Source organism: Nematolebias whitei, chromosome 8 (genome assembly GCF_014905685.2).
Source record: "Nematolebias whitei isolate Nwh7 chromosome 8, NemWhi1, whole genome shotgun sequence".
Classification (NCBI taxonomy): domain Eukaryota; kingdom Metazoa; phylum Chordata; class Actinopteri; order Cyprinodontiformes; family Rivulidae; genus Nematolebias; species Nematolebias whitei.
Window position 1 is genome coordinate 10,334,527 of NC_056505.1, and position 19,086 is coordinate 10,353,612.

At 38.5% G+C, this 19,086-nt stretch overlaps 1 protein-coding gene across 1 annotated transcript in view; it reads right to left on the reverse strand.

The window, feature by feature from the left end:
- Nucleotides 1-19,086, reverse strand: part of aacs (acetoacetyl-CoA synthetase) — a 54,836-nt gene that overhangs the window by 13,705 nt on the left and 22,045 nt on the right. Inside the window, exons 11-12 of the mRNA XM_037680907.1 lie at nucleotides 5,354-5,418; nucleotides 3,191-3,313 (exon numbers count right to left, since the gene is read on the reverse strand). Of these exons, the coding sequence (XP_037536835.1) occupies nucleotides 3,191-3,313; nucleotides 5,354-5,418 (188 nt within the window). The remainder of the gene's footprint in view (nucleotides 1-3,190; nucleotides 3,314-5,353; nucleotides 5,419-19,086) is intronic.

Consider the following 19,086-nt stretch of genomic DNA (forward strand, 5'->3'; position numbering starts at 1 on the left):
TATTTCAGTAGGGGCCGAGATGGTGTAGGGGCAGGGCAGCCGACTCGGGACCTTTCGATCCCCGGTCACTGCACATCTCGTGGTGTCTCTGAGAAGGACACATTATCCCCAGTTGCTCCCCAGGCGCTTTCTGCAGCTGCCCACTGCTCCGCCTGGTGGTGGACGGGTTAAATGCAGAGAGCCAATTTCGCCATTGCATGGGAACATACAATGATGGCAACATTTACATATTATTATATTAGTGACAATTTCTGTTGTGTCAAATAGAAGAACATCCAAGCTTCTACTCGGTCTTCTACGAGCTTTGGGCTGCTGTTGTTACGCTGTATTGTTTTACATTATTAGTGGGGAAGCTGTGGCTGAGTGGTTAAAACAGTCGTCCTCCAATGCAAGAGTTGGGGGTTCGATTCCACCAGCAGTCCAATGTGTGTCCCATCGGTGTATGAATGTGAAAGCACAGATTAGTCTTTGTAGAGATCTAGTAGAGTGCTGTATGAAAGGGTAAATGAGGGCATAGGCTGTGTTGTAAAGAGCTTTGAGTGTCTTGATAAAAGTGCTATATAAGTGCAGTCCATTTACCATTTAGTGTTTAGCGTATACCATATTTTTCGGCCTATAAGTCACCGTTTTTTGCATAATTTGCATGCCCTGCGACTTATACACCAAAGCGACTTATTTGTGGTTTTTTCCCCATATTTATAAACCTATTTTTGGCTGAGATATGACCGTTTTCATTCATTCTGTCATTGAAAATATTGAACACTACCACTTTCAGCCGCTAGATGGCACTTGAGTAGTATGGCATGCCGTTGTGTCATGTAGTAGGTAAAAGTGGCTATTAATGACAGAATCAGCTTGCCACAACTTGCAACCCTCGTCCAGCTCCGGGATCATGCCTGGAGCAACTGTCAAATCAGCTTCATTTCACTGCACCGCCCCAGCAAAATACAGCTGATTTGACCATCAGAGTGCATTTATTAAGGAAAAGTTAGACTGAGACACACATTTGCTATAATTTCAAGCAAAAAAATAATTATTTTTAAAGGTTAAGCTTGTTAAATTCTTGTTAAAGTTCTCTCGTGCATGCTCCCGCAGCTGTCATTTGGCAGCTAATTGACTTTTGGCACAACGCCGGCCCACATTTCCGGGTTGTCAGCGGTGACATGTAATACATGCGACTTATACGGTGATGTGACGTATTTATGTTTTTTTCCCGTTTATTAGACATAGTTGGACCGATGCAACTTGTACAGCGGAACGATGTGTATGGCAGAAAATATGGTATGTTAGATATTTTAGCGTACTGTTTGGTGATTGTTTAGCGTTATCTTAGATCCTTATATACCGTTTCTTTTTACACTTTATATTTTTGCTATTGTTGGGTGTAACTGGGAGCCTGTGTACACAATTTTGTTCCACCTTATGTACCACATGTGATGCGAATGACAGTAAACTTGAACTTGAACTACTCTTTTCATGACATCATAATCAGATGAATATAAATAAAGTAGGTAAATACTTAAGAAGAGGTGCCTGTTTTGAAAGCTGGCAAAATAAAATGTCTGAGTCTTTTTTTTTTCATTTGTTATAATAAAACAAGAAAAAAAAAAACACTAACTCATTTGAAACAGATGGTTTAAGGGAGGGTGGTGAGACAAAGATTGTTGTTCTCTGAGCAGAATTTGTGACTTGACAATTGGCTGTAAATCTCAAAGTGTAACTGTGTGAGACATTTTTAAGCTCAAACTACACAAAAATATTGTGTTTTACATGAGTTTACCCCCCAAAAAACAAAAAAACAACATAGTGGTATTATATTCTGTTTAAATGTTTTTAACAATGAGTTTTCAGTAGAATAGATTTAAACAAAATGTAGATATAAATTAAAAAGGACAAAAAAATTAAAAAGTGTAACTTGCAAAAATATTTGTTTATTGCATTACCAAATAGTTTTTAACATTTGCTGTAAAACTTATTTTGTCACCAGTTCTTGTTTTTCTCTCACCAATTAGGACTTTAAAAGCTTAGATTAAAAAATAAAATTAAACTAAAGTAGGAATAACAAGTTCTAGAGATCCCAGAGGCCTTATATTGTAAATTCATTTTTATAGGTTTCTTAAATAATTAGAAATAGATTTAGAGCAGGTGAAGATGGCTTCTAATAAAAGTAGGATTTGAGCATTTCAGTTTTCAAAACAATACATGAAATACTTGTTACAGGCCCAAAAAGCAACAAAAGTCAGACCTGAGTCTGCATCTTCCTAAATCACTCTATGTTAGCTAGCTTTCCATCAGAGGTTTTTATATTAGTGACTTTATCTCTCAAAAGGTCTACATTTTCTATTTCTCACTAAATGCTGGTTCTCGTCCACTGCGTCTGCAAAACTCACCCAAAGTAAGACTTCTTATTTTCTGCACCACAAGTCAGTAAAGGGGGGAGGAATAGCAACCATCTTCTGTAACATTTTCATCTGCAACTAATGCACTCTTGGAGTTCGAAATCTTTGAATATCTGGTCATGGTTTCTAAAATTTGAAAACTGATTCTTGAATATGCAAATTATTTATTTTCTTCCAGAATCTTGTACATTATTGTCTACTACTCTCATCAAATGTATTTTATTGGGTGTTTGTTAACTATAAACAAGCTAATACATAATAATACAAACTTAATGGACCATCTGATGTTTTTTTGTCACTGTATGTGAGAAAAAGTAACAACTAACTAATATTTTGGTCTTAATTTGAACCAAATATTACTTCAGATATTGTTTGTTTTTCTGTATTTCAGATTAGTGTCAGGAGCGTCAAACATTTTGTAGTACAGAAATGTAAGTAATAAAGGAGTTGCTGTGGAGATGAGAATAAAAACATGAAACTTCACACACCTTCATCTACCTAAACTTGCACCTTTAAACTCCTAAAACAAAGTTGATTTTAGTATCGACACAACCGTTTTATCTAAAGAACCGTTTGTTATATGTGTCCAGTATAAATACAATTTTTTTAACTCTTGCAACAGTGCTTCAGGAAAAAAAAAACAAATCGAACTAATAAATCAATTTAAAATCTGCCTATATTATTGTTGAATTGGGTGATCTTTGTGACACCTTTTGTCTCAGATCTAAAGAATGACACAAAAGTTTTTTTTAAATAAGATTTTAACCTCGAGTTATAAATGCGTCAGTCACCTGAAATCGAGCCCAGCAGCACGTTGCTCTTGATGCAGCGGTACACGTAGTCGTAGCTCTGAGGTTTGAGAGGAGATCCTGTGGACAGGATGGTGTGGAGAGACTGCAGGTTGTGTGTTTCCACTGAGGGAGAAAGAATTTCAAGAAAAGTTACTAAACAATGAAGTGAAAGAGTTCTACAATAAATGAAGAAAAATAATGTGCAAATACAGTGTAGAATATTCATATACAGTAATTAGCATGGGTTTGGATCCATTTTTATAAAGTATTTCTTATTTTATGAAGTATAAACAACAATCTGGTTAGATTTGTTTACTATAATTACATTTTGGAGCAGCACGTTTGGATTTAAACTAAGAACATGAGAAAGTTGTACAAATTTATGATCGTTTTTGTCCAACAGAATTTAGAAAGGAAGAACCTGCACATTGCTCAGGAATCAGTTCTGTAAATTGCACATAAAAGATGCCAGTGTAACAAAACCAGACACAGAAAGCAGCGTTTTTAACCAAATTATGAATGCATACACAAAAAGTGGGCATGCACCTGTGAACACCTGTGCCTCCTGGCACCCTAACATGTAGCGTTATTACATTTTTTTGCCCTGATGTGACAGAGCATGCATGCACACTGCATGCCAATAACACCCTGACTAATAAGCTTCCAGCAACCGACCCTCAACACATAAGCACATGCGCGCACACACACAGACATACACAGTTGGACATTTTGTGACCCCCCATCATGCCTCCAGGTGTCCAGTCCAAATGTCAGCTCAGGGAAAAGGGCTTCTCCACTGGGACAGCCAGGGAAGAAGCTTACTCTATCCTCCCTGGCCCAAAAGGCTTATACATGCATACAAACACACAAAAAAGAATCAAATATGAACAACCACAAACATGTCCTTTTGCTGCGCTCACTTACTCTAATGAAAATAAAAGCTCACTTACACACACACAGTGCTAGCTGGATAAAATGACTCGGAGAGGGGCAGACAAAAGCAGGAGACAAAACAGGAGTGACGCCTTTTAGGAGTTTTATACAAAACTGATTCCAGTGGCAGGCTCAGGTTAGGGCAGGAACCAGTTCCTAACTGGTCCTATGACTGCTCAGAACTGGCAGTCTGTCCACAGCTACAAGGCCACCAAATGGACACTTTAATAAGTAACTTTAAAAGTCTGTTTTAAACGTCTCTGAGCAATGACTTTATCTTTGACTCCACGTGTTAAAACTCTGTTTTCTATGCTTTAGTCTAAAATTTAGCTCATTAAATGTTACACTAGCTCTTTGCTCTTTTTTCCCCAAAAATATTGCTCCTACAGTAATATAGATGTTCAACAATCGCTCTGGCCACAGCCTCAATGTTTGACAAAAACAGTTTGAGTTTTAATAAAGTTCAGTCAGGTCATCTGGATGGTTTCGTTTTTGGCTGAGATGTTTTGTCCTTCATCCAAAGGACTTCATCAGTCCAATTGTTGGATTTTTACCTGGATTATGGAGCGTGACCTTTGATGTTTAGAACCACTTTGGCCTGGCTGCCTCAGAGGAGTTGATGGGGGAGACAGTGGGCCCCAGAAACCATCTTATTACCAGCAAACTGTTTTGTCCCCACTATGGGAGTGTGCTGCTTGTGGGACTCAGTTTGTTTGTGGCTCCTCAGACTGATGAAGTCCTTTGGATGAAGGACGAAATGTGTCGGTAAAAAAAGAAACCGTCCAGATGACCGGACTAAACATTATTGAATTTTTACCTGGACTACCGAGCATGAACTTTGATGTTTTAGTTTTAAAATACTTCAAAAGAATCTAAAGGAGAGAACATTGATAACAAGCAATTTGTCAGACTAATGTTCATAAAATGTACAATATTTGAAATTACTTATATTAGGTACTAGCAAACTGCTGATTAGTTGTAGAGATTGTCGTACTTTTACAAATAAAAAAGATAATGACTCAAACTGTGAAAATAACGTACTGCAAAATCAAACAAAGAACATTATGTGTCACACAGAACTATTATTGTCAGCATAGTTCTGGAGTCTATTCCTTAAAATAAACATAAGTATTCATCTGAAAACCTCCTAATTATAATCATGTCTGCGAACAGTTTGTGCATTTTATGCGTGTGCACATGTGCAACATTGTACATGTGACTACAACTCACAGGGTTTGAGGTTCCTCTCCTGCAGCACAGCCAGCCACTTGGCACCAGTGCCAAAGATGGAGATACTGGAGAAGAGCAAAAACACAGACAGATGCAAGACAAAGTTTATTTTTGGACCAACATAAGAAACAACTGGATAACAACAATGGAGAAAATCAATACAGTATGTCTTAAGCTGCTTCTTAAAAAAAAAAAAACTGTAAAAGTATGTTGTTTAAATTTGAAACTTAAAATATACACATTTTATTTGTGTAGATAATTTATCTCAACATTCATACATAGATTCAATTCAATTTAATTCAAGAATACTTTATTAATCCCAAACGGAAATTCACTGTTGTTGTAGCTCATCTTGGTTTCATTAGAGTTGTTCTAGATCAGGGCTGCTCCGGTTTCCTCCCACAGACCAAAAACATGCATGTTAGGCTGATTGGTAACTCTAAATTGTCCCTAGGTGTGAGTGAGAGAGTGAATGGTTGTTTGTCTCGTTTGTCTCTATGTGGCCCTGTGATGGACTTGCGACCTGTCCAGGGTGTACCCCGCCCCTCGCACAGTGATTGCTGGACATGGGCACCAGCGACCCCCGTGACCCAAAATGGAATAAGCGGGTAAAGAAAATGGATGGATGGATGGATGGATAGATCAGGGCTACTCAACAAAACCGCCCAGGAGGCCATTTCTGGCCCGCGGGCCCCCAGTTGAATAGCCCTGTTGAAGGATCTCTTGTACCGGTCTGTCCCACAGCGGATCCAAAGAAACTGGCTGCAGATGTCGATCCGTCCACCCAGACCCAGCAGACCTCTCAGTCCTCTTGGGCAGCAGGACTGCCTGAATGCCGGGCAGAACTCCTCCCCAAGAGATGGCTAATTCTCCCAGCAGCCTGCTGACCCCCTCATCACTGCGGACTTAACTGCAGGTGCCGAGGGATGATCTTGGTCCTCCCGCTGTCACAAGCCGCATTTCCTGCTACCTCCAAGATCTTGGCAGTCAGGCACGCCAGGTAGATGGTAATGGCTCCATGGCACCTCCTTTTCAACTCATTTGAGATTTGGGGCTATAGCTGAGATATTATTTGTGCTTTTGGGATGTCAATCAGCAGTCTCCAGTTGTAGAAAACCACCTTGTTGTTATGGTTATGCATCATAACAAATGTCCAAAAGTAAAAAAGGTTACAGTAAAGATAACTTCCAGCAGCCCATCATCTGATACCAGAGGAAGTAATCATCTGAAAAAAGCCATTTACATCCAGAAAAAAAAAAGTTGGAAAGAGTTACTAATGTTTGTAAGAAACACACCAGTCTCCATCAAAGTAATTTGAGCTTACTAATTAGAAAAAAAATGAAAAGGTTTCATTTATTTAATAAAAAAATAAAAAAAAAGTTGAAGCCAAGCGGGTGGAGTGAGCGTGACTTTGCTGCTTCGCCTGAACCGTGGCATTGCTCCATTTGTTGCTTCACTGAATTTGAGCTGAATGTAAATAAAAACCTAAAAAGGGCACAAGTTAGCGAACAGCCTTTGCCCTTAATCCCATCTGCTCCAGTGGAGCTGCTCAGTAGCCTGTTGTACTTGGAAGCTCCCAGTGGAGCGGCATGAATCACTGTGTAAATGTAAAGCAAGGTGATGCAGAAACACAGCTTGTGTGCTCAGCTAAGCCTTCGCGGATTGATAAAAAAATGAGGAAAGCGTTGACGGGGAATTGACTTTCAGCTGAAGAAACACAAAGGGACTCGCAGTGCACAATACTGATCAGACAGGATGAACAAAATGTCTCAATTTAGGATGCTCCTCTAGAAAACGTATCGACGGATTGTTTGCACACAACACACGCAGAGTTAAATGTTTTTAGGAAAGCACTTTCTGTGTGAATGGAAGTCACCCTGACAGCTGACAACAGCTGCAGAACATGCGGAAGGCAAAAGTGACAGAACGTCACTTTCGTGAAGCCTTCGGACCTAATTATAAAACAAAACAAAGGGTCTTTTAAAGTCTCTCAGAATTGGTGGATTTGTTTGTTCCTGTCATTCAAAGTGGTTCTTTTTAGGATCAAATCAATCAAATTACCTCATCATTGTATAACCGTTTCTGTCAATCAAAAAAAAAAAAAAAAAGCTATCTGGGTATGAGGCACAAAGCAATTCTTTGGTGCTTTATTGATTAAATAGAAATCAGTTGGTGATGAAAGATGTGGTTTTCTCTTTGTTGTAATAGAAGTTTCTGATGGGGTGAGTAGCCAGGGTAGGGGTTAGATGTGGTAAAATGACAAAAGTTCAAAGAAGAAATGTGATAGATTGACCAAATCAAATGATGCGTGCACGTGTCTCTGAAACATACACTCCTGGTCTACAGGTAGGTTGCTTCTGCAGGCCTCAGCTATTGTTACCAGTTTCCACAGAATATTTCATTTTTAAGTGAATATTTACTAAAATAATACCAATAATAGGCAATATGGATGAATTTAAATGTTTATAAAAATTGTGGCAAATATTTTCCTACCCTGATGTTTTTGTTTTATTTTAAAAAGAAGACATTTAAACCAAGGGTTCTCAAACTTTTTGAGTTCAGAGACCCCTTACAGTGGAGAAGAAAAAAAACAAGGACCCCCTCCTAACCCTCATGTTTATTAAATAATTGTCTTCAATTTGTCTCTTTAATGCAATAGAAATATTTGTGTAACATAAATACTTAAGATCTGTTCTTTAATTATGTTAATACAATTTTTATACATTTAAACATGGGGTATTTTTCATTCAAGACACACTTAATTAACTTTTTTTTTTTCAACTTCCAAAAACTACATTTTCAGAACATTAACAGTATCAAAAACCACTTTAAAAAACTTTACCTATTCACACGTACTGAACATAAATCTATTGCTACTTCTTCAACAGCAGCAGTCATACCAAATGACCGGGATTATTTTGTAAACCGATCAATGCCAGAACGCAAATTTCTTCCTCATGAGGGAGTTTTTCCTTTCCACTGTCGCCTTCATGCTTGCTCAAGATGAGAGTTCTGTGATGGAGTTAAATTCAAAGCAGCCTGCTCCTCAGATAAATAGTGTTAACTTATTATTTTATATATAAATGTTTCTGTTCAGTGCTCTGAGACGACTTATGTTGTGACTTGATGCTATATAAATAAACTGAATTAAATTGAAAATAGCAGGTGGGGGTGTCTGAGGGGCAGCACGGTGGCGCAACTGGTAGAGCTGCTGCCTCTCAGTGAGCAGGTCCTTGGTTCAAACCCCAGTCCAGGGGCCTTTCTGCGTGGAGTTTGCATGTTCTCTCCGTGCATGCGTGGGTTTTCTCCGGGTGCTCCGGTTTCCTCCCACAGACCAAAAACATGCATGTTAGGCTGATTGGTAACTCTAAATTGTCCCTAGGTGTGAATGAGAAAGTGAATGGTTGTTTGTCTCGTTTGTCTCTCTGTGGCCCTGTGATGGACTTGCGACCCGTCCAGGGTGTACCCCGCCCCTCGCACAGTGACTGCTGGACATGGGCACCAGCGACCCCCGTGACCCAAAATGGAACAAGCGGGTAAAGATAATGGACGGATGGATGGATAGATGGATGGGTGTCTGAGGGTCCTTCCTCAGAAATTTTTGAATAAAGCAGATGCGATTTCTTGCATTTTGGTGTATTTTAATGGGTTGTTAAACATCTATGTGCCAGTAAAAAAAAAAAAAAAAAAAAACTTTTGCGGACCCCCAAGCACCAGCTCGCAGACCCCCGGGGGTCAGGGGACACCAGTTTGGGAACTACTGATTTAAACAACAAGACAAGCTTGTTATATAGTAGGCACACACTAGTTTTCCATTTCAAAGCATACCAGGGGTTTAAAAAGTACATTTTTTAATTTCTCACTCTATGGTAAAATTATTTATCTAGGGCCTTCAATGTTTACAAGTTAAAATATATTGCTCTACAGCTCGACCTTGAAATAATATGTAAAACTTTGCTGCACTGTTTCATTTATGTATCCTTTTAGAATAGTTCATTCTACTTTGTAGTTTTCCAAATTTAGTTACAACCCTCTGTTCCCGCAGACGATGCTCAAACTCCAGATCTATTTGTCATCAGTGCACAAAGTCACTCTCTGTTTCATCCATCATCCCTGACCCCCCATCTGCATCTGGATTTGCTCATCGCTCGCTACCATGGAAACAGTCACTCCATTCTGATTGGAGGCAGGTGGCCAGGTGTGGCTGCTAATTGGGTGTTTAGGATGGAGGGAGGAGGAGAAGCTGTGAGTCCTTGCTGGTGAGAGTGTGCGGCAGCACGAGTGACTGTGCGTGTTTCAAGGGAGACATGATACTGGAAGTATCTAAGTCAATAAGAGATGCTCAAAGGCAATAAGGTACACGAGCATCTCGGACCAATTATTGTATTATGGGCCTCTGTGCATGTCGTGATGTGGCAGCTGAAGCGCTAGTTTTCAGTGTATCTTTTCTAAACCCGTCTTAAACTTGTTCTCTACGCCAGTAAAATCTTTGGATATACAGGTAAAATAAGATTATTCTCTCTTCTCAATGTTGTGACAATGTGAAACTGTGTTTAATGGAATTCTGCCACTTAGATTTGCAGTTAGTTGCAAAGTATAAAGAAGAATTAGAAAGCATAACTCTATAAAATAATCAGACTTCTGACTTTCACAAACCAAATTTTGATTCTCTGCTTCTCTACCTGTAAAATACAGTGATCGTTCTCATTCAGACAAGGCCATCTAAAATTGTGATACAAATGTTGTCCTGCTGGCAAACTGTTTAAAAAAATTAAGGTTTTTATGCCTTACAAAGACAAATTTTCAAGTAAATGTAGTACTTGAATGCTTAATAATTTTGATTTACTTGTGAAAAACATTAAAGGTATAAAAATATCACTTTTGTTACGCGCTTAAAGAATAAAAGGATGTTTTTTCCACTGATGTCTAAAGCTAGGCAGGCATGATGCAGTCAGGCTGTTTAAGGGACTCTAAAGGAAACAGAAAACAATCTGTTGCCAGTTGTTGGTACAAGCTTGTAAAAGACATATTTTTGTCATATCAGCACAAAAAAGATGGAAGAGACAAGAGGATCCTCTGAGAACAGAGGCAACTCAAAAGTCACAGTCATACAAGGAAATCTGTCGCCCATTTGAAGGTTGTAACCTTTATCGTACTCCACCCAGGAATACAGCTCATTCTCACTTTAGTCCTGCGGAACAGCTTCACTAAAATCATTTTCTGTACAACGGAAGCTCAGGGAAAATTGTCAGGGCATTTAGAGGTTATGTGTGTGTATTTGTTAGTGTACAGCACTTCCAATGGTGTTGTTTTTAGTGCTTTATAAATAAAGTTGTATTGGTGTATTGTATGTAATGTGCAACTGATTACACTGTATAAAAACTAACATCACAGTTTAGAGTTATGAAATTGGTATCAATATTACCATTAAGCTAAGGTTAAGGTAAAGCACATCCTCACACAACAGCAGTTTAAAACGGTAATCCACACCTTTGTCACATCTCGGTTGGATTACTGTAACGCTCTTTACCTCGGAGTCAGCCAGTCCTCCCTCAGACGTCTCCAGTTGGTCCAGAACGCTGCTGCTCAGCTTCTAACTGGAGTTCATAAGAGGGAGCACATCACCCCAACCCTGGCTTCACTCCACTGGCTGCCTGTTCATTTTAGAGTTCATTTCAAGATTATTTTATTTGTTTTTAAAAGTTTTAATGGTCTTGTCCCAACCTACCTCTCTGAGCTGCTTCACCCGTACATCTCCTGCTCGGTGCCTCAGATCAGCTGATCAGCTGTTCCTGGAGGTGCCGAGGTCCAAACGGAGGCTCAGAGGGGACAAACTTTTTCAGTCAGTGCTCCAAATTTATGGAACGATCTCTCACTTCCCATCAGACGAGCCCCTTCACTGTTCATTTTTAAAAAAGCATTTTTATTCCCTGCCTTTTGGAACAGCCTAAAACTTGCTCTGCACTACTGTTTTTATTGTTTTATTGGTCTTAATGTTTTAACTGTTTTATTACTTTATTGATTTAAATATTGATTTTATGTGTACAGCACTTAGTAGTAGTAGTAGTAGTAGTAGTAAAAGCAATGTGTATTTATCTAACTTTTTTAATGCAATTTGTGACGTAATTAACACAAGTTACTCGGGCTAATTGAAACATGGTACTAAAAAAGGGTAACATTTTTAGATTTATATTAAAGCTCCATGCTGACCTTGCTATCTTGGACACTTTCACACCAGATAACAGTGTAAAGAGTGGTCTATTACCCAGATTTGAAGCCTTTCAAATGCCTTTTCTTCCCCAAAATAAAGTCAAACTGAATGATCTCCATTTTGGATGGACCGCCGGGAGCAGAGTGTCACTGAACAATGTGACTACTTCAGCAGAAATGAGAAGTTTACAATCTTTTGGTCATTTTAAATTGTCATAGTTGGATTTTTATCTTCGTCCTTATTGAGCATGGACTTTGTTTTCTTCATCCTCTAGTTTTTACACTGAAGAATTTCTTGACATTAGTTTTGCATTACATTAGTTTGGACTATTGCAATGGTTTATTATCTCGGTGTCCAAAAACTTCTTTACAAAGTCTTCAGTTGATCCAAAATGCTGCTGCCAGAGTCTTAACTGGAGTTATAGGAGAGATCATATCTCTCCAGTTTTAGATTCCCTCCACTGGCTCCCTGTCAAGCCCAGAATTGAATTCAAAATCTTACTTCTAACCTACAAAGCCCTCAACAACCTAGCCCCATCTTATATTTGACATCTTATTGTTCCATATTTTCCTAACGGAGCACTTGGCTCCCAGACTGCAGGATATCTCGTGGTCCCTAGAGTTTCAAAAGCAGAATGGGAGGAAGATCTTTCAGTTATCAGGCTCCTCTCCTGTGGAACCAACTTCCAGTTTCTGTACGTGAGGCTGACACATTGTCCAGTTTCAAGACTGGACTTAAGACTTTCCTTTTTGATAAATCCTATAGTTGGGGTTGACTTGTTATGCTGCCTTAAGCTTAAACTACTAGAGGACCAATTGAACACATTTCCTTAAATGACTGTTAAAATTTAATAGAAATGGTATCAAATGAAAACTATCTTAACATGTGATTCTTGACCTGCCATTGTGTATCTGTTCCTACCACACCCAACCGATCAAAGCAGATGGCCACTTGTCCTGAGCCTGGTTCTGCTAAAGGGTTCTTCCTCATGAGGGATTTTTTTCTTTCCACTGTCGCCTTCATGCTTGCTCAATATGAGAGTTCTGTGATGGAGTTAAATTCAAAGCAGTCTGCTCCTCAGATAAATAATGTTAAATTATTATTTTTATATATGAATGTTTCTGTTCAGTGCCCTGAGATGACTTCTGTTGTGACTTGGTGCTATATAAATAAACTGAACTGAATTGAATAGTTAGATTTTCACCAGCTGCATTTATTATAACAATTAAAATCAACTGCAAAACTGCTCAGACGTTCACCATAATTCTTTTGTTTTTTTCAAAAATAGCAACTCGGCAGTAATCAATTATAAAATGACCAATTTCATAATTGAATTAGTTCATGTAAAAAAATAGAAACTGTACAAGTCAATTATTCAATAAGATGGAGCAATTAAAGCAATTATCATGACTCAAGTGACCGATGAAATGAAAGGCGGAGGGGTGAGCCTCACAGTAAGTTTTACACTTTCTGAGTCTCTGACGGATTTAGTCCCAATTAAAAAGTCCAATGTCAGTTCAGAAGATGATGCCATAAAAGATTTTATGGCAGTCTTTCCCAGAGGTTTTTTCTTTTTGCATCACTCTGTTATAAAGAATATGGCTTAGGTGGCAAAATCAGCATTTAATTGGTTCAAAACTCTTACAGCTTAAGGTATTATCCATCTTTCTGTCATGGTACGCCTTCGTATGATGCATCTGTCCGGGAATGGTACCTGACAATATTTTAACCTTGTTCACTAGTTTTTATCTTTATTTTACTTCAATTTTTTTTGAAGGAGACGAGCAATCAAGTTGAAAAGCAAGGACATAAAAATAAATAAAATAAATAAAATACTTCATGCTGTTGATAAGCTTTACCTTTAATACTTTGATACAAATTTGTAATCCTAGACTTTACCAACATAATATAATGATCACTCAGCTGACTAGCAGGATTAAAATGGAGCTTACAAACTTTGGGTTCTGCAAACTGATCCTGTCTAAGAGGTTTTTTTTACAAAAACACTTTTTTTTCCTCTGCACTTCTGCAACTTCCAGTGTGTCAGAATGTCCTTCCCATTATTCTGTTCCTTGAAGGCAAAGTGTCATCTGTACAGATGTGTCACACAGGTATCACTGCACTAAGGAGTCTTACTTTTGCTGACCGTGGTGCTTTTTGTATCCGCAGCCTGACTGAGTGAGTACAGTAATGCATGCTCAGTCACAAGCTAATATGACATAAACTAACTTTTGCTGAAGGATACATCAGGTGCAGATAGAAGGGCTGACAAAGCTCCTCATACAATATCTGTTATCAATTTGCATATATGCTGACACTTTACTGTATATACGCAGTTACATAACTACTTGTATCTAACCAGTCAATGGTAGAAAATATGAGTTGTCAACACCTCAGCATGTTAGGAGTTGTTTTTAAGAAATAAATTCTACTCAGAAGCAATTTTACCCTAATTTAAGACTAATTTAACAGCTGCTCAACATACTGTATTTTGGCAGCAATTATACACTTTATTTTACAGTCTCACATAAACCTTTCTAAAAGTTTTAATAGGAAAGCAAATATTCTGGGGCGAAAAGCACAATTAAACAGAGACGTTGTGTGTTTTCCCACATTTTAAAGTAAAAAAACAAACAAACTACACAATCTGGAAAAAAAAAATGCACCCAACATCTGCCCCATGTGAACAGTCTGCCAACACACACGCTCACTAACTCAAACCTCTATTTTGTCTTTACTCCTGCTATCTTTAAAAGATTTTAAAAGACCAGGGTTTATTAAATGGTGTATATGGGGCTGTTTAATAGTTTCCTGCTGCTAAATTAGATGGGGGCGGGGGTTTACAGTATGTGGAAATATTTACTATGCTAAAATAGAAATATGAAATGTGTTAATTATAAGTGTTTAAGACAGGCAATTTAGACCTAACTCTTTTCCAAATACTTCATGGAAAAGCATGTAGTAACTGGAAAAGATTTTATTATACTTCCAACTTTTGATATAATGTTGGAACAACAACATTTTTAATAGGGCTGAACGATTTTGGAAAATATTCTTAATTGCAATTTTTTTTTTTACCTCAAATATTGCGATTTGATATGGAATTATTTTTCAATGTCTTCTTCTCAAGTATTTTTCAATGAACACAAGCAATAAATCAGATTCAGTTGCAAACAACTCCACTGTTTTCAGCTCTGCTGCAACTCTTGTTTCTGCATTTTTTCTGTAGCTAAATGATAGCAACTTGGCTAAAATGTGTGCGCGAGGGCGTTCTGCACCACTTATGTTAGGGGTGTAACAATATATCGATATATCAATTAAATGATTAATGATTCAATTATATCGTGGAAAAACTAAAACGTCGACATATCATCATCTTCAAAATATGCATTTATTTTGAAATTCCCAAGGCACATCTGTGTCATCATTTCCGTGCGCGGCTGGGCTCTGCAGCCGCCTCAGCAACATGGCAGATGAGGCAGAAAACACAGATAATGAAATTCACTGTCCTGCTGGATTTAAATCAACACTGGAAATATTTTGGATTCCAACAGAAGGACGGTTCAACAGACAGAACTCATGCCGTATGCAGCAGGTGCCAGTGTGAGTTAAAATACTCGGGAAACACAACAAATTTGGCCGTTCACCTGAAGAAGAAACACGGCATTGATAGCCATGTTGTTTAAGCTCAATGTCTATTTTTGTTTCTTTATAACTGAAAGGTAATCAGGGCACTTTTAAATTAACTAGTTTTAAAAAATGCACTTAAACATGAGAAATGTGAGACTATACTGAACAGGTCTTTTTTTTTTTCATTAATTAAGAAATAATGTTTTTTTATTTAAATGCCTGGTGCCTGAAATAACATAAATAAATTAACAAAAACATTTCAAATATGATTTAACCATTTTATTTCTATGTAAATGAGATGGGCATTTGATATTGCAATATATCGATCGCAGACTTGTGAATCTAATTGAATCACTTCACCACTTGCTCTCGCCGAAATCGTATGCTTCTCCCCTCCCTCTCTTGCATTTCTTCCGAACCATAATTATGGACTTGTTTTGATCAGTTGGGCCCTCAACTCAATTTACAACATTTCTTCAAAGAGAAGACAGGCTTTAGGCGAGCCGATTTGCCCTGTTGGCACGCACACAGCTGGATATCTCATCGACCTGGAAAACTTGATGATGATGCATATTTAATTGGATTTTCGATAACTGGTTCCTGCTTTTTGGATTCGGCTGTTTGCTGGTTGTATCAACAATCAAGGAAGTCGTCAGCAGCAAATTGGGACCCAATCACGCTGCTTGCCTTTATGATGGCTTGGTTCGTGTCTCGAGTATTCATAATCAAATGCTTTGGGCAGAATGGATCAGATCTCTGGGATTTTACTCAGTCACGTTCCATCCGTGTGGCCATGTAATTTGGACATTTCGGAACCGAGTGGACCAACACAGACTGAAGGTAGATGCCATTAAGTTCTGCCTGTCCTAAAACAACTGTGTGTTTATCTGAATTTAATAATAATAATAATAATGTCATCACAATGTCAGCACTGTATGTTTCCATACAATGGCGAAATTAGTCTCTGCATTTAACCCATCCACCACCAGGTGGTGCAGTGGGCAGCTATTGAAAGCGCCCGGGGGGCATTTTGGGGATGAGGTGTGCTGCCCAGAGACACCACGTGATGTGCAGTGACTGGGGATCGAACCTGGGACTTTCGGGTCCCAAGCCGGCTGCCCTGCCTCCACACCATCTCGGCCCCTGGCTGGCATGAAAGGCCATTTTATCTGAATTCACCTGGAGAACATGTGATCTGACGCTCACCACCCCCTCCCTGAGGAATTTCCAACTGATAACCAGATGAAACTAGCTGAATAAACTTTGTGTCATCATTTCAGGACTCTTGGATTCTCATAGTCGTTAATCTTGGCCATTCCTCGACATCCCTCGAGAATGTTTACGGATCTCACCGGAGGAAACTGGCTGATTACATCCTTATCAGAACTTTTACAGTGCCCTCGAGAGCATCTATGATCATGCTCACCGCTCTTGTTGTCACCCTCTGCAGAATGTCTACGTCACTATGTGCTTGTTTGTGCAAGGTGTTTTTTAATATCAGAGTTTTTTCTTCTCAGTCAGGAAAAAAAAAAGTCTGAAAGGAATTTTTTTTCGCCTCCAATTCCTACATGTGTCCAGTTTCACTACTTTTTGTCTGTCTAGACAGATCTCACTTGTAAATGAGTCTTCTGGGCTCAATGTGACTTATCTGTCTAAATAAAGGTTGAATGAATGAATGAATGAATGAAATCGTATCGTGACGGACTTTGCGATATCGAGAAAAATCGTATCATCATACAAACAACTCTATATAATATCATATTGTGGTAAAGCTGGTGATTTACACCTCTATTATCCACTGTGTTTACCAAAGCCGTAAACCCAGGCTTGGTCACTATAATAATGGGCATCATGTATTTCTCTATGAACTCCGTTATTGATCGAGTTATTTCCGCGTGCCGTTTTGAATTATGTTCATAAGGAGTAATACCTTCGAACAGTTCGGTCAGTGATCCCTGTCGACTGGTAGTTTGTTTACTTTAAGTCAAAGCACTGGTCATTGGAATTCTCACCATGCAACTATCGTAAATGGCTTTGTGGTGTTTTTTTTAAGTGTTGATACAGTTTTGTGGTGTTACCTCAAGAGGTAGCAACAGCAGCAAGGCAGGTTATGCACAATACATATCGTTACGCAGCGTCTTCTTTTTTATAGATGAAATAATTCCAAACAACGGACGTGTTGCCCCTCTTTGGTACCAAACTTTCAGATGTATCAGCTACTGTTGAGCCTGACTCGATTGGGCAACCAGTTAAAGCGCAGCGTTGTCTTTTACCGCTCCCTGCTCTGCTTTGCTCCGCTCACTCACAAGTCATGTGACCAGTCAAATTGCAGCCTTTGCGATTAGAAAATCTAATTTTATCATATTGCGATATTATTGCAAATGTAATTAATTGTTCAGCCCTAATTTCTGATCTAATCAAATGTGCAATCATTGAAAAGAACGTCCAAATTTATGTCAGCTGTGTTGTGGATTCACCTGGATTATGGAGTTGATCCAGACCTGCATCACCATCATCAATCTCCAGAAGAACAGGCTCAAAGCTGACACTGATGACCTGAACTCAGCCGAGTATAAATGACAAAAACGCAGCTCGTCGATGAAACTCAGAAATGAAGTCTGGGCTGTTTTCCCTGTGATGTTTGCTAATTTAGTCCACAGGTAAGAAAAAATATGTTTTCTTCAAATCTCCATCAACAGTAAAACTTTCAAACATCTGTTACCAGCTGGCTCGAGTTACTGCAAATACAAACGAGCATAAATAGTTTACTTACTATAAGGTACACCATATACAGTACACCATACAACATCCAGTCTGTAGAAAAATATTTTTTCATTACAGATTATATATTATTTGACCCTACTCTTATTTCTTCTATACTTTATTGCTCTTTCCTTTACAAAAAAATGTATCCTTTATTCATCTTTGCATCATTGAACCCTCCTGCTGCCCTTGGTTCAAAGTGACCCAGGAGGCCTCAGTTTTTACACCGAGGTCTTGTGGGTCATTTTGAACCAAGGGCAGCAAGATTTAAAAAAAAAATGTAGATAAAAAGTAAATGTTTATTAGCTTTGTTCTAAAGTCTCACATTAAATCTAGAAGACATCTTTATTCATGGATGTACTCTTGCATGCGTGTGTGTACAAGTTGTCAATTAGAGAAAACCTGATTAATTTTGTGGTTAAAAACAAAAAAATCTCCCAGGAATTACTCTCAGGAATAATATATTTGCCTTTGCTTTGTCTGCTTGTTTTGCATGCATCTATTGCACTTTTTCCTTGAACCCCTTACCCTTAAATAAACAAGAACAAACAATTATTTTGAATAATTGCTCAATTTTTTGTCTCCAAAGTGCATAAACTAAGATTACATTTTATTTACATGGTTTGTTTCTTGAAGTCAATAAACTAAACTCTTTAGTAAACCAGCAAAATAAACAATAAAGCCAACAGAAACGTAAAGGATCACTAGATATGATCTCAATTTTTTTGAGTATCAGTACAGCAGACTAAATATTTTTAGTGAAACACATAGATCTGTAGAGTCGTTATTTGAGATGGAAAAATAATACAGACAGTTCTGTGTTTGATGTTTAAAGTCAAGAAAAGGGAAACTTTTAATTCATCCATCCATCCATTATCTTTACCCGCTTATTCCATTTTGGGTCACGGGGGTCGCCGGTGCCCATGTCCAGCAATCACTGTGCGAGGGGCGGGATACACCCTGGACGGGTCGCAAGTCCATCACAGGGACACATAGAGACAAACGACATAAACAACCATTCACTTTCTCACTCACCTAAGGACAATTTAGAGTTACCAATCAGCCTAACATGCATGTTTTTGGTCTGTGGGAGGAAACCGGAGTACCTGGAGAAAACCCACGCATGCAC